The 25,728-nt window shown below is 33.1% G+C and overlaps 1 protein-coding gene and 1 pseudogene across 5 annotated transcripts in view; one reads left to right on the top strand and one right to left on the bottom strand.

The window, feature by feature from the left end:
* Positions 1–25,728, bottom strand: part of Ascc3 (activating signal cointegrator 1 complex subunit 3) — a 295,426-nt gene that overhangs the window by 119,598 nt on the left and 150,100 nt on the right. For 4 of the 5 annotated variants that reach the window (XM_010607172.2, XM_010607175.2, XM_010607174.3 and 1 more), the window contains 6 exons: positions 23,111–23,245; positions 9,499–9,690; positions 8,966–9,190; positions 3,203–3,322; positions 1,701–1,865; positions 86–172 (listed from right to left, as the gene is read on the bottom strand). In XM_010607172.2, coding sequence (XP_010605474.1) covers positions 86–172; positions 1,701–1,865; positions 3,203–3,322; positions 8,966–9,190; positions 9,499–9,690; positions 23,111–23,245 — 924 coding nt within the window. Of the gene's footprint in view, positions 1–85; positions 173–1,700; positions 1,866–3,202; positions 3,323–8,965; positions 9,191–9,498; positions 9,691–23,110; positions 23,246–25,728 lie in introns of those variants that run through there. The other variant, XM_033763469.1, reaches the window with a different exon arrangement.
* Positions 10,832–12,362, top strand: LOC104850332 (annotated as a pseudogene).

Genomic DNA, 25,728 nt, shown 5'->3' with positions numbered 1-25,728 from the left:
CTTCCTGTATGAGAAATAGTAATTATAAGTTTTTATAAATCAATAAAGGTATATGTGTCTTGATTTAAACTTCAGGTGATCCTACCTTGATTTGATCAAATTCTTCAGCTTTGGAGACTATAGCAAAAATATCTCCTTCTGTTTTGTGAGCATCAAAGAGTTCATTAAAAGTCTATCAAAGTAAGGGTTATATGTGATTAAGATTTTAAGTTTACAAAGACGTTTCAAATTATAAACATTACTATAAATCACATACCCTTAAAGAACATTGACTCCTAGACAATACAGAGATGTCTGTGGCCTAGTATTCAAAGTCTTTGCTTTATAACATTATCAAATTTATGAAAGATTGAAAAACATGTCTAGAACATAATTAGCTGAGGAAGACTTTTAGAAGCAAAAAGATCAATAAAATGTTAATGAAATCTATATAAGATGTCTGCAAAATGTTCTTCATAACATTCTATCTAGTCTTTGGCTCAGCATGGGTATATGGAAATCTGCAACATTCACCAATTGTAAGCCAATCAGATATAACATAAAATTCAGAGGAAAAAATGAGAAAATATGTAATCTGAAGATTGTCACAATATTAACAATGAGGGCACACCAAAAATCTGGAAACTTGGAGGGGAAAAAAAAAAAAATCAGTCAAAAGCCAGTAGAATATACACAAAAGTAAAGCAGGACTAGAATTTATGAAAAAGAACTGTAATTTGGCATCTATATACTAGCAAGGGGACAAAAGGCTGCGTAATAGAGAAGATGAATAGATGCAAGTGTTATGAAAATATAAGGTTTATTTTGTAGAAGAGGAAAAATTAATAAGCATGTGAAAGTGCTTCCTGAAACTTGTATGTACTATAAGCAAGTGTTATAAGAGTACAAAACCTAGGTTTCATATAAACCAAGGTTTTCATATTTCTGAAGAAATCTCAAATGAGTTCTATTTTCCCATTTAAAAATATTTAAACTATAAAAGTAAAAACAAGCATAAAATTCAAAATATGCTAAAAATAGAATAAATGATACAAATTCACCTTAACCAATCTTTTTCTCTTCAAATTTAAGTCCATTTTACAAAGGTAAAAGTTGCCGTTAAATTTTCCTATACATTGACATATGTAAACAAACACAAATGAAGGCATATATATATACTTTTAAAATTAAAAATAGTAAAGTGACACCTTTATGGAAGGCCATGCTAAAAACAAAACAAACCACTCTACAATGGTGTCATCAAACTTAGCCTTTAAAATTCCTTAAACTGCCTATATAGTATAGCTCAGTGGACCTGAGAATTTTGTTGGTTTCCTTAAATTTTCTTTAATCCATGTTTCTCAATAACATGTGATTAACTTTTCTACTTTTTATTCAAGAATAATATTAAGTTATAGCTTCCCACTTAAAGTTAGTCAGGCATTCATCTCATAAGATGAAGAAATATGCTTCTACCATTTTAGTCGTGTTAGTGTGTACTATCAGTGATATATCTGTTGAACAAGATAGCAAGAGGACCTTTGCTATTTCAGATTTTATTTTTACTGTGGGTATATTGCCAAGTTCACACAAACTGAATTGAATGTATTTTGATCCATTAGCTGCTTTTTTTGTTTCGTATTAGTAGGAGTATTTTTGAATTCTACAAAGTATCTGCATCTAAAATCAAATATACAGTTGCATTTTTTCCTCTATAATACCTCAATGGTGTTGTATTTAATATAGTAGTGGCTGGCAGTTCTACCCAAATCAGTTGAGGAAAAATATCCAGTTCGCTCTTCAAAACGAATCATCTGAGCTTTGTCAAGTTTCCGTCCAACTTCAATGACTAACTGTTCTCTATGCTTTCTTAAAGTTGGGTCAATCTGCAGGAAAGGAATATAAACACTTGAATTCTTTATACAGTCATCACTTGCAAACATAAAGCCATATATGGAAATGAAAAATTTCTTGACATTTTAGTTAGCTTTTTTTGTAATTAACAAATAAACAAACTATAGTTCTGTTCTAGCAGTTTTCATAATTGCTAATGGGAAACCCATTTTGACTATAATAAAAATGAAAGCAAAGAATAAAATGAATTTCTGTATAGTAAAACTATTATATTAATCTTTTTTCTAGGCAAAATTATGATATATAACACAAGATATTAACAAACATTCTTGTTGCTATGATGTATGTGTACACACCATACATATATACATGTATACAAAGATTACTGTTTGGTCATGAGAAATAAGGTAAAATATGATGTTTAATGAGAACTGGGGAGGATATAAAAATACTTTATAAATCTAATGAGTTCATACTACTAACATTTGTTTTATCTTAGTTGTTTACAGTAGCTAAAGGAAATTTTAAAAATCAGAAAAATGAAGCTGGGCATGGTGGTGCACACCTGTAATCCTAGCACTCTGAGAGTGGTGTAAATACAAGCTAAGCCAGGTCAACCTAGCAAGCCTTGTCTCAAAAATAAACAAAAGCAAAAACAAAAACAAAAAAACTGGATGCACATCAGCATAAATTTTGACTTAAATTTCTTTAATAATTCTGACAAGTGAATGTTCATAAGATAATAAATGAGATAATGTTTCATTAGGCTACAACTGGATTTTATCTGTAATTAGAAAGCATTTACAGTATATAAAGCAGAATTCAAAGAAAACACAAGATCTCCTAGAATCTGTAAGCCACATGGACCACACAATTATAAAGTTCATAGGACAACCTGCTATAACACGTATTTAATTTTCAGTCTATGCATACACACTGAATCATGAAACTTATCCCAGTCTCCAAAATGTTACAGTAGTAACTCATTACTAATGCTATCTTTTAATTTTAGAACAAATATAGATAAGGTTTGAAAAGAACAGATTACATACAGCAGCTTATTATTAAAAATGGTCAACTTATTTCATATCTTGTCTACTCCAAAACTAAATTCATCATACATTTAAAAAAATCACAGTAATATAATCAAATGAAAATATATGAAAATATATTAATAATGTCACAGGAAGCCATGTTAATTTTTCCTTAGTGTTTTCTGAAATAGATTAAAGCTCTTTATTTTTCTACTTGGTCCTAACTGTTTCAGATTAAGCAAGAGTAGCAAATATTTAATCTTCATATCATGAAAGTATTACAGAACCCAAAAGAAGGTTTGAGAGTCTTTTTAAAACATAAATGAGTTTTTTACCTGATAAGCTTTGTGACTGATGCCATACACTAATGGATTTGCTCTCATCCGTACATAAAGGTAAGTGTAACTTATCCACTTCACTGCTTCTTCCACGTTAGTGACTGTTCCCAAAGCAATCTGCAAATAAAAAAATAACAGAAATTAAAGTAATGCATTTAGGTCAAGCATAAACATTACAGCAAAGACCATTTTGTCAGAAGTTATGTTTTTGAAATTGATCGTTGTGCTGCATTTAAAAGAAGGTAAGTGCAAACACGGGACGTGACTTCTCCAATAAATTAAAACTCAGTCCTGCCTCATTAAATTGAGAGTAGCATACTATAAGTGCTATCCCCCAAAATTGAACTTATTCAATATTGTGCAATTTGATTAATTTTTTCCCTATATGGAGTTTAATTCTACAGAGAATTAACGATGTTTTCAGCATTTGCTGTTTTTTAAAAATTTGGTATCCATTTCAATTTACTGTAATTTTATGTGATTATGCACTGAAAAAAATTGAAATGTAAGTATACCAGAATAAAAAGTAACCAAAACTATTATTAGTTCTATCCTTATGTATCCTGATTCTGCAAACCATCATCAGAAAGTATGTTAACTTTATCTCTAAAGATATTCATTATATTAATACATTATATTAATATCCATTATATGAATAAAATTTAATTCTGTACAAAAATAAAGCATTTTATTGGGAATTTAATGTAGCTACACAGACATAATGGAGTGGCTTTTATTGGTAAATTTTAAACAACCTATGAAAAATTTAGATATGTATATATTTGAACCATAACACTGGGTGATTCTTTATATTCAGAGAGCAAACAAAGTTTAACATAGCAATTTAATATAGCTTTGTGATAACTACTTAAATGAAACCAAAGCTTAATAATTTAAAAACACAACAACAGATACAAGAACTACGTAATAAACAGAAAAGAATTATTGGGTAACAAAAATCAACACAATTTTAATGAGATACTTCCCTAACAAATGCGTTTTCTTCGTCAGTGAATCAAGAGAAAGAAACTTTACTCTTAACGTAAGATGTTCATTTTACTTTAATAATTCAACCAAGTTGTGAAACTTGACAGGTGTAAAATTTTTTGTAACCCCTTTATATAATTTTTTTTTTTTACCGTCTAATACTTAAAACAAAGGAGAGAGGTTCCATATCAAAGTCACTAAATTTTAGGAGGGAAAACAAATTGTCATTTTAGTAGTAATATTGAAAAAAATAAAAACTTTCATATTTGTTTTAATTTCTATAATATAACTGTTAATCCTGTGCTGTGTAACTCGCTTTGTGAAATAAACATGGGGTTGAGTTGAAAGTGATGCAGTGTGTGCCTTCCATATGAAAGGCCTTAGATTCAATTTTCAGCATTAAAAAAAGTTAGGGCTTAGCTGTCTTTACTTCATTGAGGATAAAATACAGCAACATGTAATTTTCTCTGTAATATTATATCACATTACTTGTTTTTTTTTTAATAGACAAGACCAAAAATAAATACATGATATTTAGTAGCCAGCTGACTCTGGCTACTTACTTCTACCTTCTAGTACTTTTTTTAAAAGTGATTAAGTCATCCACAACATAAACATACACATTTCCTAAAATGTGAGCTACTGGGCTTTCCACTAAACATAGAGTGGTACAAAGTAAAATTCAACCAGTAGAGGGTTATATAACAATTTCTAAAGTTTTACAGATAGAACATCCAAACATTTTCTAGTCTTTTTAGGTAAATAAAACTAATTTGGTGATATGATCAAAAATTTAAGTCTCTACTATTTTTTTATTCCATTTATTTGACCATAATAATAATTGTATTGAGTCAAATGATATATGACCTATATTCCCTTCTGATACATTACCTTAAAATAATTACCTATGTTCCCTTGTAGAAAATTTTATAAAAGCTAAAATAAGCTTGCTATAATTAAAAAAAAAAAAACTGACCCAGTAAATTAATCATAATTACCCTTTGCTAGTAATGATAAAGGAAAGAAGAAAGGAGGTAACAAACATTGAATCAAGAAAGCCAAATCTTCTAATCATTGACCAAAAGGAAAGAGGTTGTCTAGAATAGTAAGTGTAAATGTATGATGATACATCTTATCTTGAGATTAATCCTTGACTGCCATCTAGTGATAAACATAAAACTTTTCTTGTAAATATTTGCTGTCATCTAGTGGTGACTTAATACAGGGCCTTTCACAGAACAAGTTTTTACTAGCATCTTTGAGATTTATTTTTCTCCACAATCATAAAATGAGTCAGTAATGAGCCTATACACTATGTAAAGCACAATGGGCATGGTCACAAACAGCTAATGGTCCCTGGCTTCAAGAAACTCCTTCATCAGGACAATGATGGTGATACATATGTAATGTAGAAGACACACATAAACCCAGCATTCACAGTGCAGAGCAGATAACAGGGTACTTCTTCAAGATGGCTTTAAAGAAAATATTTGACATATGAAACTTTCAAAATTGGAACGAGTGTATAGCGTGACAGAGCTTTCTATTCCATTAAGGAAAATAAAATTCATCCCAAACTTGGTAATTTAGAAATAAGACTCAACTATATCCAAGACTTTATGTCTAATTTATATATTTAAACTTTAAAGTCTCTTATCTTTTATTTATATTATATGTGCCTTTGAAAACTGGGTTAAAACCATAGGAATAAGCAAATATAATCATCACGAATGCATGTGTAGACACATCTATATGTATATGCATACATACAAACTACATACTTTAATGTGTTTACATGAAAAATGTTACTATTTGTTTATTCAACTAAAATTTCAATGCTGGCAGGAATAAATGGAGGTGAATATAAAGGTACTATCAGAAAAAGGTGACATTATCATTTACTGCATACAAACTTTACAAGAGGCATTTATTAAATATCCGCAACAATCCAGTAAGAGTATACTTAGTACACTTATTTTAAAAATTGGGACATTCCCTGATACCAAAAAAAAAAAAGGGATGTGATAGGTGAGATGAACAGAATATGAACAGAATAACAACCATAACAACCTTCTAGGACAGAAGACCTGTGTTGGAGAGTATCCAGAGGCAGAAATGGAACGACAGATGATAGAGAACTTAAATCTAAGATCAAGATATTTACAACAAATAGCTTATGGGCACTCTGTGCAAAGAACATATGTTATGATATAAAAATTAATATAGTTTTAAAGTATGAACCAAAGGGGGCTAAAACAGAATAAGGCACCCAGCAATACCTAATAGATTTTAATAAGCCTCAAATATGCCTCATTGTTCTCTCATTAAAAAATTGTGGCTCTTTATATAGGGAAGGGATTTATAATTTTTCAGCATTAGGATGATACAGTCAAATGCTCCACCACTGAAATATACCCCCACAGCATTAGGATTATGGGGTCAGCCCATCAGGTATCGTTCAGCAAAATGTTTCATAAAATATTTGCAATATAATTATGTTTAGTATTATGTTTAATATAATCATTTCTCCACTTCTAAATTAATGATCAAAAATTTTATTCATAAAATCAAAGATATTAATAGAGGTAATATTCCTAACCTAGCATTACTGCCACTATACAGTCTTGTGAAGATTTTGGGCGTTTAAAGACTTAAAAATCATTTACTGTAAGAACACAGCACAAGTTCATGGTATAAACTAATTTCACACTTGATTTCTACCAATTATTACATTTAATTTCACATTCAGCTGTAATTTCAGTGAGTCTGTTTAATTAACAGGAACATTTACTTTAATAAGAAGCTATACCAGAAGACCAAGATATGAAAAAGTTTAGAAATATATGTCACTATATTAACTAAAATTTTCAAGGTATGTATCATTATCTGAATGCCCTTTACATCACTGAGTGGAATTAGGTTTCTATCTATTGGACTTTTCTGAGAATTACAGGTCTAGTAAGTATTTTATGAATATGGCATAAACTTATGGGTCATAATTTATTCTTAATCTCAGGGCTTTATCAAACAGGGCTATTTTATTTTCCCTATGGAGAGAATTCCTTCAGGATAAGGATACTATTGTACTGCTTGTATCTTCTGTATTGCAATATTATCATCTTGGGTTTACTTCAGCACTTACAGAAAGCTTTTAAGGACATGAAATTTACTAAGAATTAGTATTTTGGGCATGCTTTTAAAAGAAATACTATATAAAACAGCCTTCCTTTTTTACTGTAGGAGTCCCAGAGACTTATTTAAACCACTGAATCATAGCAGACAACAATGATTGAAATTGATCAGTACTAATATTTTCTTCAGGCTCAAAATTTAATTCCAATCATTGTTATTATCCTGTAATTTTGTAATTAGAAGCCAGTAATTTTCCTATCTTCTTCTAACTTCCAATCATTATCTTCCAAAGCTTATCTACCCTTCGAAACTGAAATTAATGAGTTTTACTACCTTCATGAAAAATGCTGTTCCCAATAGCCTGGGGTCAAATGTATTTTTTCTTTCTCTTCAATGCTTTTTTAAAATTTATCCCTTTTATTTAACACTTTCATAGTATCTTCATGTTTTCCTCTTTATTAAACTTCATGCTTAATAGAGGGAACTGCATAATGAGTTTTTCTTTCTCCTTTTTAAGCAGACTCATAAATAACATGAATAGAATGTAAGTGAAATTTGTTAATGCTAAAAGACTGGCAAACAATAAGCAATATTTGTAAATATTTCCTTTATCTCACATGTACATCCTACCTACTTTCAAAAATTATTAGAATCAAGTTTAAAAGAAAAGATAGCTATATAGGAAAGTGTTGAATACCACAGCAACAGAGTAAGTCTCTGACTTACAAATGAGTTCATTTCTGGGAGAATGTTCATAATTCGGATTTGTTCTTAAGTACAACAAACAGAGTTTCATACAACTTTGACACAAATATACACTATATATTGCTTTGCAGTCCCTCCTACACCACCACTTGCTTCTGGACATCCTAGGCTCGGACTGAGCACGGTACCGCTGTGCACTGTAACACTCTTCAGTAAGTACACAGCAGCACAACTGCGGCAATGTTCCACAGACACGTAAGCTATTTCAGCAATTTGTTAGCACCTAAGAATGTTCATAATGGGAAGTCCATTTCTATCTGTGAAAGTTCCCAACTTCCCAATGATCATAAGTCGGGGACTTACTATAATTAAAAATATCACAGTAAAACTTCCTTAGAATGTTTGACATATGTACTCTAAATTGTGAAAATGTTTATTTTCCACATTTCTTAAAATATTACCTACACTTCCCAAATCTGTCATGGATGCAAACACATGAAACAAATGATCATACTCCAACTCCTCTTAAGCAACCACATTTTATAGAACAGTTAATCACATGACCTAAAAAAGGAGCTTCTTAAACTGTATAAAATCTTTATTAAAAACTTCATTAATAACTCTAAGTCAAAGTGCAATAAAAACATTAGTTATTATTTCTGTTTCCCTAGATCATATAATTTTGGGTTGAATTTTTAGTCAATAACAAAATGTTTAGATGAGAAGCATGGTCATTTAGCAATGAGTTGTCAGTCTTGTTGTCTACATTTCTGACTCTTATAAATATATCAACAATGTGGCCATTCGGCCTATTCTGTCTTATGACAATGTGGCATAGGCTGTATTCCTAAATCCTATAAAATGGCAACCAACTTAACCCTTATTTCAATATATTCTTAAAGCTGATGATTCTGTTTTAAGTTCAATATATCTTACCTCTGCATTTAGGTTATCTGCAAGGCTTTCCAGAAACTGACTCTCAATTGGGTTTTGCTGAGTGAGCAAAGTGAGGTAATGGCTCAGTTTATCATGTGTTGTTATAATGATTCCTTCCCCAAATTTGTCAAATTGTGGTCGTCCAGCTCGGCCAAATATCTGCATGACATCTAAAATTCCAAGATCAACAAAGGAACCTCTTTTCGCAGCATATATTTGTGTTCCCTAGATGAGAAAAAGTTAATAAAAATTTACATAAACATACAATTATAATCCTGGAAAGCTGAATACTGAAATTGGGCAAATATGGCAAGATCTCAAAAGTACACTTTAACTAATCCCTTCATCATCTGTGATAGAGTTAAATTTTCACAAGATAAACTAGATTCTTATTGAAGAAAATAAGTCTGACCTTAAATAGTACTCAAAAATCAATGAAACACTCAAACCACAATATTTTTGTAAATAAATCAACCCAAAGGTTTGTTTTAACACACACACAAATCCATGTGCAAAGGAATGTAAGCTCCTACCTTAATAATAACAGCATGAGCAGGAAGATTGACACCCCAGGCTAACGTAGCTGTACAGACAAGGACTCTGATATGCCCATTGGAGAACAAGTTTTCAACCAAATTTCTGTCCTGCCGAAGCATTCCTGCATGATGAATACTAAACCCATCGGGAAATAATTCTCGCACTTGCTTATTTCTTGACTTTTGCACCTACAGTGGACATCAACAAAATACAAAAACCAAAACCAAAACCAAAATTTAGCATTTAAAAGTAATTGATATTTAACCTATCTGTTAAATGAGTTTATCAAAGACAGTAAAAAATTTTAAGTATCTTAAGCTATAACTACTTTTTACTATATAATGCTTCATGAAAAATCATTTAGTTTTCTATTGTCTGTCTTTAAAAAAAAAAGGTAATGGAAGGAATGGAAGTAAAAAGAAAATATCTCTTTCATCCTGCTGCCCCTACATCCAATAATCAGTTAATATTATCTGTTTTGTATCCTTTCAAAAATACTCTAAAAAATAAGCATTATCTCTGTCCCAACTCCTTATGAGTAAAGGCCAGAGTTCTCATAATGCAAGGACTTAAAAAAAACGCCATTCCATAATCTCACTTGTACCAGCCATAATGGCTGGCCTATCCTTCGAGTCAATTTTCTTAAAAATCCTTACTGACTTCAGAATTTTTAAACACTTTCTAACCAGGTTAGGTGTGGTGGTGCATACCTGTAATCCTACCACTCAGGAGGCAAAAGCAGGAGGACTGCTGCAAGTTTGAGGTCAGCCTAGGCTACATATTGAATTCAGGACCAGAGTGGACTACACAGAGACCCTGTCTGAAATGAATGAATGAATGAATGAATGAAATCTTTCCAATCCAGACCTACTGTCTGCAAAACTTTGTTTCCTCTGAGATGCTCCACGGTCCTGATAGTATTCTTCTTCTGTCCATAAATCTACCACTGTTCACCTATAGCTGTGTTCATGGTGATCTCTGATGGTAAAGCATTAACTTACCTCTTCTAGATCCTTAATTTTTTAACTAACCTGAATGTACTGACTTTATCTGTAGTGTCTATTCTTGCCTGGGTGGACCTTAAATGCAGGATTTAGTCCATTTATTTGCAATCTGTATTAGCACCACAGTAGAACACTACACAATAGGAAAAATATTTCTGCAAAATTAAAGATCTTACATTAATATTTTAAGGTGTTTATACTGTAAAAGCTTCTGTTAACATATCATGTGACTATGTGCTGTTGCTCTTAAAAATCTCATTACTGGCAATTTAAAAGCTTGATTTTCAACATTTTGTCCCCTGGTTTCTAAGTACAGAGCACTACAATGGCAGAAAGTGAGATTTCAGGGGACTGGCATTCTAATCCAGGCTTTGGTGCACTGATGATCTCTATGGTTATTTACAATTTTAAACTTCTAAATTAATAATAATCGATTGAAAACAGCATTCCATGAAATCTGCTGCAATTGTAAAACTGGTCATTCATTAGCAAACCACACCATCTAGTGGCAAGCCAAGTAAATAACAACTTACTCATGTTTGAGCCTTTGAGTCTAAAACAAAATAGATATACACACTCTACTATCTTCCACCAAGTTTCATGCTGAATGTATTCATATTTATTTTTGTATAGTGTAGTCATCTTGTAGAAATAATATTATAATATTCTTTATACTACATTTGAATCATGTTGGTTATCTTTTTAGACAAGAAATTATTAATCTTAACAGCAGTTCTTATGCATATGGAAAGACTATGGGATAAACACTGCCATGCAGAATTTACTTAGACATAACAAAGGTCCTTCAGAGTCCAGAGACAGGGAAATAAGATACCTCATCTATCCCACTTCTCTAATACTTAAAGGTAGACATTCAGAACAAATGGACATTAAAATTGTTATTTGGAAATATTCTGTACAAATCATATGGCTACAACACTGTTTTGTTTCAGATGAAGTTGGCTGTCAGTACACCTTGTGCACTGAAAACCCTGATGTGCGTGTTATACATATAGATTCCTTGGACAGATTCCAGCTGAAGCAAGATTTGGCTAACTCTATAACACACCAATAAAACAGGAAGAAAATAAGGATAGAAAGCATGTAACTATAGAAAGAATTATTCCCAAAGGTATCAAGTGAATCTGGAGCGTGGGTATGGCATAGAACTTCTCCTCTGACCACATGAGTTCCATACTGAATCAGCTGCAGTGGCCCCCAACTGGGTTTGCCACTCTGATCTCAGGGAGGAAAAAGGTCACCTCTTTTATCTCTGTTCTTACCAATACTATGCATTGTTTTTCAACTGGTCTGGTAGACCTGATGTGGCAATAATTTTAAAATAAATATGGCTTGTTTGTTCATAATTGTCTTCAAATCTGAATGTTCTACTTGTGGACTCATACACCTCACAGCACAAATGAACTGGAGTCTTTGGGGATGAGGTCCAGGCATGGACACATGAAAAAATCTTATTTCAGTGGTCATGTGAGCTGCAGCAGCCACAGAAAGCCAGTCGCAAGGAAAACAGAAGCTGCTGCTGGCTGAGAAGTGGGCCACGGAGAAGGTGTCTGAGGCCCGCAAGTGAAAGAACTGCAGGCTGAAGGAGGCCAAAGCAGCTGCTCAGGCGGATACTGAATAGTACCGCCTGCAGAAGGAGAAAGAGTTCAAGGCCTAGGAAGCATTTGGATCCCATCCATGGCAGCTGCAGCAGTGAATTGGAGAAGATCCAGGAGAAGATGGCTGTCCTCCAGACTTACTTCCAGAAGAACAGGGAAGAAGTCCTAGATAACCTCTTGGCCTTGGTTTGCGACATCCAGCCAGAAATCCATGAAAACTACCGCATCAATGGATAGAAGAAAGAAGTGCCTATTCTGTGGATTAGCATTGTAGATGCTTTCATGGAATATGAAGCTTTAGAAAAGTCGATACTGTTCTTATAAAATGCATTAAATTATTTTTATGTTGTATAATAGTTCCCTTCACTTTTTGGCGAGTAGCATATCTAACTTTTCTGGACAAACTTAGTACTTTCTCCAAAGCTTTCTTCTTTTTACTTCATATTTCTTAGAAATTTAATGAGTATATATTATCTGTTTTCATATACCTTTTAGCTCAAGCAACATACCAGTGTTGACATTTTCATTCTTAGATTTAGTAAGGAAAAGAACAAACAGTTCTTCAACGAAAGAGGGGATTAAATAACTTTTTTCCTTACACTTTCTTGAAGGTCGGAGCTTTATCTGTGAAAAAGCAGTAGCCATTTATAACTTGTATGATGCAGCACCCAGCCTTTAAATAGTATATTTTAAAGAAGGATAGAACAGCAAATACTAGCACACTTGTTTGGGCTGTGCTTAGTTTATCTTAATCAAAATTACTAGATGAGCCCGGTGTGGTTGTGCACACCTGTAATCCCAGCACTTGGGAGGTTGAGGCAGGAGGATCGCGAGTTTGAGGTTAGCCTGGGCTATACAGTAAGATCCAGGCTGCCTGGACTGCATAGTGAGACCTTGTCTCAAATCAAAACAAAAACATTTACTAGATGATAGAACTCAAGAAGTTGTTACTTACTATTTGGTGTATCAATAATCATTTACAAGTAAAAGTAAAGACTTTGTCATGCACTTAAAAAAATTCTTATTTTAAAAATTAGGACAGTAAAATTGCCCATTTTCTAACTTTTGGTGTATACTTCTGTGTATTTTAACATATACACTGATTTGCGTAACTATCACATTATCAGGATACAAAACAGTTCCTTTACAAAAAACAAGCAAAGTTCCTTTACACTATAAAACTCCCTTGTGCTAATTCTTTATAGTTGAACTTCTCTACTGACAACCTCTACCAATGACAGTTTGTCACTCATCTCTGTAGTTCTATTTTGAAATGTTGTATAAATTGAACCAAAAGTATAGAAACTTTTCATACTGTTTCTTTCTGCTAATTTCATGCCTTTAAGATTCATCCAAGTTGTTGCATGTATTAATAATTTGTTCTTTTTATGTCTGAGTAGTATTTCATGGTACATGTGGGCATATCATACTTTGTTAATGCAATCTCTCACTAAATGATGTTTGGATTGTTTCTACTCTTAGTAATTATAAATAGAGCCTTTAGGAACAAATAAATGATAAATGGTGTATGTGTGCAATGGAGCAACTGGATCATATGGTACGTGTATGTGTTTAACTTTATGAAAACTGGTAAACCATTACCACAGTGACTATAACATTTTACGTTTGCCATCCACAATGAAGAAGAGTTCGAGCTGCTTCCCTAGTTGTCTGCACTTGATATTTTTTATTTTAGCCATCATAATAGGTGTGTAACAGTATCTGATTATGGTTTTAATTTGCAATTCCCTAATAGGGGTGGTAAACATCTTTGTTTCTATGTTCTTGAATATGCACATCTAATTGGTTCTACAAGTTATTTTAATGTAAACAAAGGTTTAAGGACTAAAGTTTCTTACAGGAAGACACGTGCAGTAATTTTTTATCTATCTGTACAATTTTACCTTATAAGATTTTATGTTAAATAATGTCAAATTCATTACTGTATTAAATTATTTAATTCATAGAAAGTATCTAACAAATTTATAAAATATGATAGTAACTAAGAAAAACTGCACTTTAAAGAATCAAAGACTAGGTCATTTAAATAAGAAACATGTAGTAACCATATGTTAACTCCTGGAAATAAATTTAAGACAAAATCTGCAGATGGAGTAATATATAATTATTTCTCTAAAGTATGACCAACTGAAATTCATGACCTACATGTTTCCCTCCAAACTAGTTCTTCTCTATGTTCTTTTTCCTTCGTAACCTAACCACCCACTCAGCAATACAACCCAGACATCTTTGGAGTCAGAAACTTCCATCTTTCTTTCTCAGTCCTCTATATCCCATTAACCCATTAACCAATGCTAGCAATATTTTCAAATATTCCCCAATTAATTCCCATCTCTAACTAGACTTCTCATCTCCTCTTGTCCTGCCTCTATCCTGATTTTTTAAATTACAAACATAAATTCTGAACATGCTATTCCTTTCCTCTAAGGGCTCTAATTATTATATAATGCTTTGAAAGTAAAATACTAAATCTGTAACTTATATACAAGGTTCTTGTGATCTAGTTGTTGACTTCAACATTAGATTTATGCCCCACAGTTGCCAAATGCTACTCCCCATCATTCTCTACGTCTCAGCCACTTGACTCTATTTTCCCCCATATTCTATTATTTTTTTGATGGCAGGGTCTGTTTTTAGAACATTTCTCTGACTTCTTTGCTCTGCTTATCCTTAACCTTCAGATCTGAGCTTAAATGTCACTGGGTTGGTGAACAAATACCATCTTCTAAAACCATCACTCAAATTTACTTTTTTTTTCAGCATTGTATTCCTCTTTATTATTTATTGTAAATGCAATGAAAAGTCATTATTAGTCATATAATCTCAATCCTCCCAGAAAATATGTCCATATGGGTAAAGGGGAACAGATTTTTCATGCTAAAAATATTTCCATTTGAATGGAAAATCTATTCTCACGTCCTTCTGTGAGTCTTCCTGTAATGGATGGACTGGAAGGTAAAAATGCTATTTTCCAGATGTCAGGGTGTCAGATGCTGAAGTTTATTCTATTAATTGAAAGTATTCATGCAAGATTTGGATGGCAGTCAAGAGATAACCATCTTTCTGCTGTTGTCATTTACTGACAAGCAAGATCTTCAAAACAGGAGGACTGAATGTTATAATGGATGTATCATATACTCAAAATGTTTCTCTAGTGTGTTCACTGATGTTAGAAGATATTGTAGTGACAGTGATGGATTTTAAACTGCTGATCACCATTCTTAAATTAAAACATTTTAGTGGTAACCCCAAACTTATCAAAGATCTGGTAAGAGACTAATTTCTTGTGCAAAATTAGTTTGTATTTAAACTGTATCTAGAAAGGCTTCTATTTCCTTTACTGAATTGTGATTGACACATGTCTTGCTCAACTCACTATAAACAGTATGTTACCAGAGCCACCCACCTATTTTGATACTAATCTATCTGTTAACCAGCTTATACTCAGTAAATTATTTGCTGAGTGACCATCACCAAAAACAGTTTGAGGCTCATGTGAATAAAATCAATTCTTAATGACACAGACTAACCTAATCCCCATAACCAATTTCCAGATGTTGATCTGGCTGTGCTAATTAGTCACATTAGGAAAAGGAAGTGCTGTGTTCTCTGCTCCATAATACAACCCTTGAAAGATGGTCTTCGCTCCCATATAGGCTGTCCTGATTATGATGATAGCACAATTTCATAAAAACAAGTTAGGATTCTAGAGAGAGCACTTTGGTTAGCAAAAGCTAAATCTCATCTATATTGAATTTTCTTTATTCATTTGGCTATCTTTAAATAAACATTGAAATAAAAATTTGTAAAAATCATATGCTGAAATGTGATTTTGATCTTTAAATTTTATCATTACAACTGATCTCCACTAGGCTCTAAGAAAAGATGAAAATTCAAACTGTACTATATTTATAGCACAGGAGAATCAGTATATGGTAATATATGCTTGCTTGGGATAAAGTTGATGGTATACATTCTTGAAGCAAGCACAAACAAAACTATTACTAAGGTATTGTTAGTATGCATGAAAAAATATATGCTTTAATAATCAGCTAAATTTTTTTTTGTATCAGCTAAATTTTGTTTTGTTTTGTTTTGTTTTTTTGGTACCAGGGATTGAACTCGGGTCCTTGGGCTTGCAAGGCAGGCGCCGGAACCACTGAGCTAAATCCCTGGCCCTATCAGCTAAAATTTTAAAATCTTAAGTCTCTATATCCCCGGCATTTATCATTAAATCTGTATGCTTCCCTTACTCAGGTATTTTCAAATGAGATCAAACAGTAATGCAACTAGCATAATATTCCAAAACAAGATATATAAATTTATAAAAAAATTATTCTATGCTTCTAAAATATATTTTAAAGCACAGGAACAGAAATTACAGCAATAAAAATTTACTTAAAAGTAATAACCAAAGAAATAAGGATGAAATCCCAATGTTACTTGCTATGTTCTTTAGGCAAGAATCTCATATATTCAAAGTGAACATTATGTTAGACTAAACTGAAATGAACACCTGGGACATTGGAATTTCTCCTACGCAGAGAAACGAGTCCCACTTTCATAATACTTGGCTCTTCAACAATCTTCAACAGCATCACACTGCATAGAAGTCTAAGAGTCCAAGTATAGAACTTAAGTCTTCCATAGTCTGGAGGGAGAAAACTATATGCCTAGCCCTCTAAGCACCTTACATTCCTCTGAAGAACACTAATTCTTCAAATATACCCGTTTTCCTTTTCCTTCATCTCTTGGAATGCTTTTTTCTTATTACTGTCTACTGAATCTGATGACTTACTTAAATTAATTTGCTTTTCTTTTGTGTTCTCATCTATCTGTTGATTTGTGCTGCCATTTACTACTTTCTGCTTTCCATACATACATAAACTTATTTATCTATTTCTATATCATCTGCAAAACTGTGTCTCAAAGACAGAAGCCTTGCCTATTCAGTCACTTATTATTTACAACAGCACGTGACATATTTAACTGAATTAAAATTAGCATTTTAATTTAGAATTGAAGGCCTTGTTTTACAGTTTCAAATGATATATTCAATTGAACTGTTCATATTTTAAATTTTGCCGACTGTTGTATATGCGTAGTTTCTATATTTTTTTCATTATAAGTTAGCTGTTGAAATAAAAATCTTGGTGTAGATTAACTTTTTTCTTTAAGTTTTTCCTTGGAAAAGATTCCCAGGTTTAGGTTGCCCAGCATAAAGGGGCTGAAAATAGACTGGCTTTTAAAATAATAAATAATGCCACAGTAAATCTGGGATATGTCAAAAACTCAAATCATCTTCCAAGTTACAGCTGGACACTGGCATGTTTTGTTTTTTCTTCATTTTTTTTTTTTTTTTTTATATTTTTTTTTTTTTTTTTAATCAGTGCTGAGGATTAAACCCATGGTCTTGTGCACACTAGTTAAATACTTTACCACTTAGCTACATCCTCAGCTGTCAGGTAGTTTCTGATGTCTGATTGGGCTTAAAACTCTATTATCTGAGCAAAGCATGATTGCTCACACCTGTAACCCCAGCACTCAAGAGGCTGAGGCAGGGGGAATCACTGCAAGTTTGAAGTCAGACTGGGCTACATAGTGAGTTCAAGGCCAGGCTGAATTATACAATAAAACCCTGAAAAAACAAACAAACAAAGAAACAAAATTATATTAACCATTAACTTAATTTCATGCAATAAGATTTATCCTTTAAAATTTGTTTACTCAATTTATTTTTTCTTTTTCTTTACTAATTGGAAAATTCATGTTTTAATTTTTAAATTTAACAAGTGTACATATAAAGATGTAAATATTTATTGTAGGTGGTACTAATTGTAAGACACTGCTTATTGCCCTTTTTAACAATACATTATTTTTTGCTGTTCCACTTAAATGTCACATGCATCATTCTTTAAGCTATTATTTTCTTTCAAAACTGTAGGTAACCATTTACACCATGTGCTCTATGTGTCAAGTGAGGTTAACTTGTACCAACAATTGTGACTGCCATCAATTTAGGCAAGGCTAGGCTGTGTTTATGGAATGGAGATTATTTGGTAGATCTATGTAATGAAAATTCATAAAATTATACTTTAGTTTGTAAACATATTGCTCTAACTTATTCAATAAATATTTCCTGCAGACAATTCCTAACTAAAAGAAAAATTCTCAATATCTCTGATATGTGTAAAAAAATTGAATTCATGTCAGTGTCCATAAATAAGACAGGAGTGGATGGGAATATTTAATCTGCTACTAGAGTATTGAAGGAATATTAAGAAATCTGCTCCCACAGTGGGGGAAAAACTGATTTGACTGAGATCTTGAGGGAAAAAGAATCTGAAGATTCTAATTGTATCATTTCACTTAAAGTGAAAATTATTACTGAAAACCATGTCTCAATAATGAAAATATCTTCATCCCTTACTTCTACAAATATGAGCTACTATTCTGAGGTATGAGGCATGAGACTCAAAAACATTGACTCCTTGAGGCAGTATCTTTGTGGGGGATGGAAAAAAGGAAACAATGCATAGGGTAAATTAAGGAAATATTATTCACATTGCTCATTATGCTTTCACTGTTTTTAAATTTAGCTATATGTGTATATATATTTTTTGAAATTAGATTTCTATGATATGATATAATCTGACCAATTTCTAAAATAATTTCATATATTTCATTTTTTCTCATAGAAAACTACTAGAATGAGTATTACAAACTCCATTATCACTTCATTTCACAGAAGTGTCTCAAAATTTTAGGTATTTGAGGCTGTAAAGCTTCTAGAGGTAGCCTCACAGTAAGAGCTTTTCTAGCTTTTCCTTAGTGTGCCCTCTGGCTCTGGGTTACTTTGGGAATTCTTGAGACACTCCCTTGCCTATAGGGATCCCCAAGATCCATCCGTAATTTAAACTACTCGGGCTACTTCACTTTCTATTCTGTATCTTCTCATTGCAGTTAACAATTTGGCAATACAGGTGGCTTTTCATTTGGGAGTTCTCTGATAACAAAGGGAATCAGATGTCCCAATGACAGGAGAGAAAAGATGCATTATGAGTTATGGCTGAGGCATAGAAAGTGTTATGGCATTAATTTAGATACATGGGGGAGGGAGAAGAGGAAGAGGAGAACGAAAAGGTTTGGAGGAACAGGCCTGGAGGAGGAAAAGGAGTTGGACATCTTAGGGCAGTTTTTAAAGAACTGCTTTTTATTTGGTAAGTCAGGAATAGAGTTGGTTACAATAAACACAAAGGGGTAAAATATGACTGTGGCACAGTAGGGATTTAGTGACGTTCCCATTAACAAGAGGCACAAGGCTAAATTTCCAAGTACAACCACAGCAAACTTACCATCTAATTTTATTTTGATGTTCAAAGTACTTTATTTCCCATTTTTGAAAAAAGTGGGAAGAAATATCTCCTACTATCACAATATTTGCTCCCTTGGAATTGTGAGAAATTTAATACCATTCAAGTTCAAAGGCATTTTGAAAAAGAAAAATAAATAAGTAGTTAAAATAACAATATTAGATTCTGAATGCTTAAGGAAGCATTCAAAAGGATTTTCTTCTTTTTTTTGGCTATCATATGCACTGTGAAAAGACAGGCTTTTAAAAATCTCTCTTAGATTTGATAGTATGGCCTTTTTCACTATGTTGATTCTTCCTACCCAGGAGCAGGGGATATCTTTCCATTTTCTTATATCCTCTTCGATCTCTTTTTTCAGAGTGCTGTAGTTTTCAGTGTAGAGGTCTTTTGCTTCTTTTGTTAGATTGATTCCTAGATACTTCATTTTTTTGGATGCTATTGTGAAAACTGTTTCCCTAATTTCTCTCTCAGTGAGTCCATTATTTGTGTACAAGAAGGCTATTGATTTTTGGGTGTTGACCTTGTATCCAGCTACTCGGATAAAAGTGTCAATTAAAGTCTAGAAGTCTTTTGGTGAAGTTTTTTGGGTCTTCAATGTAGAGTATCATATTGTCAGCAAATAATGACTGCTGGGTATCTTTCCAAAAGAATTAAAAGAATCATATCACAGAGACATAGGTGTACCTATGTTTATAGCGGCACAGTTTGTAATAGCTAAAACTTGGAAACAGCCCGTTTGCCCATCAGTTGGAAACTGGATAAAGAAGATGTGGTTTTTCTATAAAATGGAGTATTACTCAGCCAGAAAGAATGAGAAATTAGATTCATTCACAGGAAAATGGGTACATATTGAGGATGGATATACTCCTATATGAAATAAATGTCACACATGTGTAAATATTGAATAGTTTCTCTGGTGTGAATAAACTGCAAAAATACATAAGATCCTAATGATATAATGGGCAAAGTGAAATAGGAAGAAAGGGGCTAAAGGTGTAGGGGAAGTGGGAAGGGTGGGGGAAAGTTAAAAAGGGAAAAGAAAAAATATGAGACAATGAAAATGGAAATAAAGTGTTTGTAAAGGGGGAGGGAGGAAGGGTGAAGGGAGGGCAGGGATAAGGGGAAAAAATGAGAACCAAAACCTGTCATGTAAAGGTACAAGATCCCAATAATGAATGTAACTGTACTGTATATCTAAAATGTACCAATAAACCCAATGAGGAAAAAAAAAATCTCTCTTAGAGATTTAGTTATGTTGAAGAAATATTCTCTCATGTTTTTTAAAAAATGCGCAATGCTCTAAAGGCTTTACGTATTCCAAGATTGGATTTGATCTCTTACTTTTAAACATACAGGATACCAGGACAGATTACAGAGTCAGACTGGCTCAAATCATTCCCTACTACTTATTAGATGAAGTCTCTGGGAAAACAACTTACTTTCTCTGTTTCAGTTTCTTTATCTGTATAATGGGGATAAGAATATTGAAAGGACAGAACAGTGACAATAGATCACATGAGAAAATTAAAATGCAAGCAACTTATAATGTTTGTCTCAAAGGAATAAAAGCAAAGAAAAAGTAATTTGAAGGTAACTATTATCAGAAAAAACTACACAGTGACTAGGAATATAACAGTGAACAAGACAATGTTCCTTGAAAACATGTCCTCAATAAATCCAATCCTTTTTAGCAAATGCAATAACACTTGGATGTGGATAAAAATCAAGCATAATAAAAAAGTATGACAGGGCCTGGGATTTAGTTCAGTGGTTCTGCTGTCTGCCTTGCAAGCACAAGGTTCCGAGTTCGATCCCTGGTACCAAGAAAAACAAAAAACTTATGACAAAAAAGCAAGTAGTCATAATGACCAGGGATTTTTACGTCAACCCTACTATATTAAGATTTTCTATTTTATATATAATTTTTTCAACAATGATTTGTGAATTTGTATTCAGTGACAGTGCTTTGAATAAACCAGAAAATGTGTGTCTCTCTAACAAATTATAACTATATGCTATAGACTATATTATGATGTATTTGAATTACAGAAATATCATATCAAGGAATAATAACAGTACAAAGACATGATAGGTTTGCACTGAATCATGTAATAGCAATAAAAACAATGTTTGGCACTAGAATACTCTCAATGTTTACTCTAACAATATGTAATAAACAAAATTAATTAAAATAACAAAAGGTCTCAGAACTGAGAAGTATTAAGTAACCAGAAATCCACAAGGTGGCTCCCAAGGCTTGGGTTTAAACAAAATAGAGTTGCTTTTTAGTTCCAAAGAAATGAAACAAGACTTATGAATACCAAATTGACTTTTCAAAGACTCATAAATAACTCGAATAATACATAACTATATAATAGAAAATTTTATAAAGAAAAAAATGAGAATGAATAAATTGTGTAATTCTAAATTTAAAGAGAATCTGATGTTGAAAACAACTGGCATCAGCTTACTATAGTAAGAATTTAAAATGTTCGACTAATGGTCAAAATGTAGTTAACCATAATTAAATACTTTACTAAGATAATTTGAAAGTACATAGCACGATGTCCGATATTAGCAGTTATTCAATAATCACATTAGAAAAATTTTGAATATCTTTTTATGCCAATATACATCTTTAAAAATTTACTTTCATAGCTTTAAATTAGGGCCAGTACAACTTTTCTGCAAAGGGAGAGTCTCTTAAGAGTCTACAGTTAGTAATCAATTCTTCCCCTCTAGGTTAAGAAAACAGCCACAGATGGTAATGCATCGGATTTGGCTATACTCTACTAAAACTTTAATTATAAAATCAAGTGGCCACTCTTTTGGGGGGTACCAAGGAATAAACTCAGGACCTTGTGCTTGTGAGGCAGGCGGCAGTACCACTGAGCTAAATTTCTGGCTGCTCCAAGTGGTCGCTCTTATCCCTCAGGCCATAGTTTGTCTAATCTTGTTCTAAAATTTTTTTTTTTTTGCTTGTTTGTTTTTTTTTGAGAGAGGGTCTCACTATGTAGTTGAGACTGACCTGGAACTCACTATGTAGACCAGACTGGTCTCGAACTCACAGTGATCCTCCTGCCTCAGCCTCTTGAGTGCTGGGATTACAGGTGTGCACCACTACACCCAGCAAAATTATTTTTAATTAATAAATTAAATAAAATCTGTAAGATACTATCGACTCTCAAACTGCCTAGAGCAGTAAACTGTAATGTTCGTAAGATCACTTGGGAATCTAGCTAAACTACTGATTCTGATTTGGTAAGCCAGAGGTTCTGCTTTTCTATCAAGGACAAAGGTGATCCTATGGTTTTTTTAGTCCTTTGAACATATTATGGATAGCAGGGCAGTTAATTTTAAAAAGTAGGAATAAGCATTTCAATTATAACCACATGGAAAGATGTGTTAAATGAATACACCACACAATGAGATGTTTTAAAAGATAACTGCCAACGAAAAAGTCAATAAATTTGTAAAATTTATTTCTCAGAATATGGGAATGGGGGATCTTTCACTCACAAAATATCTGGCCTTTGTGGCACATTATATGCTTTAGTTCTTGCCCTCTTATTGTCATTTGTACCTCTTTACCTGTTTTTCTGCATGTCCATATTCAGGTCCTTGGGTAGGTAAAAAGCAGGAAATCTGGCCACAATTTTTTGCTCTTTCTATTAGAGTCATAGCTGTTCTTACAGTGGCATTTCGAGCATGTACAAACACCATCACCTAAAATAGAAGAAAGTAATTTAACATTCTAATTCATTAAATCACAGCTTAATATTAGCCTAGGAATCATCCTTTATAAAATAAATATTAATTTTCAAAACAAAGCTTGAATGTATGAAATCTACATTTCCTTATTTTAGAACAAAGCATGTATAGAATAAGGGCATGTTAAATAAAATTCAGTAACATGACTTTATTAACCTACAAATGATTTATGTGCTAATGGACGGATTCTATAACATTTGGAGTTTGTGCATTTCTATTATGAAGATACGATTCATTATGTTTTATTCATAAAATAGAAAATTGAGGAAGATAATCAGTTCATATGAAAAAATAAAATCATTTTTTATCACAGCAATGGCTCCTTGGGAAAGGTAGGACTTACGTAATCATGGGAAGAGTTAGAAGACAAAGAAGAAATTGCAGAGGATAGAAGGTACATACACAATGACAAGCAGCAAATGCAGACTATTACTTCCTCATTTTATTCTCTTTAGTTGCATTCATATTTTATTGAGTTTCACTGGCAAGGGAAGCTGCAGGCAGCATGCAAGCTCAGTCTAAAAGAGTGGCTGTGTGGATTACAAGGAGCAAATCCACAGGATTGAAGATGACATCCCTTGGGAGCCCACAACTTGACACTGTGTACACAAGGCGATTTAGGATTTAATGTTTGCCTTGCTGGGCTTCAGCCTTGCTTTGATCCAATAAATCATGATTTTCCTACTCCTTTGGGTTAGAATGGGATTGTTACCCTATGTAATTGTGCTTCAGAATTATTAACTGTTTTTTATTTATTTTTGGTAGTAGGGATTACATTTAGGACCTTGCACTTGCCAGGCAGGTGCTGCACTGTTATGCTACATCCCTGGCTCTGGGTTTATTTTTGGGGGGAACACACAGCTTAGTTTTTGCGTTGAGAAACAGACACTTTGGACTCGCACTTTTTTTTTTTTTGTACCAGGGATCGAACTCGGGTCCTTGCGCTTGCAAAGCAGGCCACTGAACCACTGAGCTAAATCCCTGGCCCTGGACTTGGACTTTTGAGTAATGGTAGAAGGCTGAAAACACTGGAGGCACCTTGCGCTCAAAGCAGGCCACTGAACCACTGAGCTAAATCCCTGGCCCTGGACTTGGACTTTTGAGTAATGGTAGAAGGCTGAAAACACTGGAGGCTCTTGGAAATGCAGCGAATGCATTTTGCATGGTGAGATGGACATTAGTCTTTGGAAGCCAGAGGTGAAATGCTGTAGCTTGGGTGTTAAGTACCCCCTCCCTAAAGACTCATATCTTAAAAGTTTAGTATCCACAAACTGGCACAAACTGGGGCAAACTGGGAGGTGGTGGAAACTTTAAGCGAGGCACGGTGGGAGATTTTAGGTCACTGGGGCAGCCTTCAAAGGAGAATGTGGCATGTTAGTCCTTTCTCTCTTTTTGCTTCCTAACTATTGTGAGGTGAGCAGCTGGTGACGCCATTTGCTTCACTGATGATGTTCTGCCTTGCTACACACACCACAACAACAGACCATGGACTGAAATCTTTGAAATTCTTGAGCCCAAATAAAATTTCCACTTTAAATTGATTACCTCCAGTTTGTTTTTAATATCAGGAAGCAAACAGTCCATAACGTTGTGAAAGAACATGTTCCCAGATGTAAGTCGCCAATTAAAATTCACACTGGGGTCAAATCTTATATAACAATCATTCACAAAACTAGAATACCTAACTAAAATTCTTTTAGGGTAAATTCAAAGTAAAGATAAAATAATATGGAAAAAACCAAAATTCTTAAAAAAATAAAATCTCCTAGAGAGTTTAAAGAATAAAAACATTGTAAGTCATAGGGAGAAACTGAACATAAACCAGTCATAGAAAGGGATGCAAAAAGAATTAAGATATGAACTGGGAGTGGTGGCACATGTCTGTAACATCAACACTTAGGAAGCTGAGGCAGGAGGATTACTGTAAGCTCAAGGCTAGGTTATATAGTGAGCTCAAGCCCAGCCTGCACTACAAAACAAGACCTTGTCTCAAACAAACCAACAAAAAAATTAAGATGTATTACATACATGTACCAATTCCCCATGATGAATATAATCTTTACATACTTCAAACACATATAAATAAGAATTTTAAAAAAACTTTAAGATGGAAAATTCTGTTAACCATAATCTTCTGAAGTTTTACCAGTACAGCATATGTCCGATTCTATTATTCTGTCTCTTGTAAAAGGTAGGGGCATTTTGGCTATGAGTTTGGAAAGGCAGATTGTTTTCTCTAATATAAAAATAAATTTTATTAGCTATAAAACCTCATTAACCCCAACATTAAATTTTAAGAAAACCTGAATTAAAATGAAGTTACTTTTTTTTTGCCTTTATTTTTTTCAAATGTTGTTGAGCATATAGTCGTTCCCAGTCTCAAAGAAAAACTGAAAAACAAAGGTCCCCTGCCCTCTTGAAGATGGGAATCTAGTGTA

Source organism: Fukomys damarensis, unplaced genomic scaffold (genome assembly GCF_012274545.1).
Source record: "Fukomys damarensis isolate Sample0158 unplaced genomic scaffold, DMR_v1.0_HiC HiC_scaffold_14, whole genome shotgun sequence".
In the NCBI taxonomy this organism is placed as follows: Eukaryota; Metazoa; Chordata; class Mammalia; order Rodentia; family Bathyergidae; genus Fukomys; species Fukomys damarensis.
This window is presented reverse-complemented; position numbering and strand designations above follow the sequence as displayed.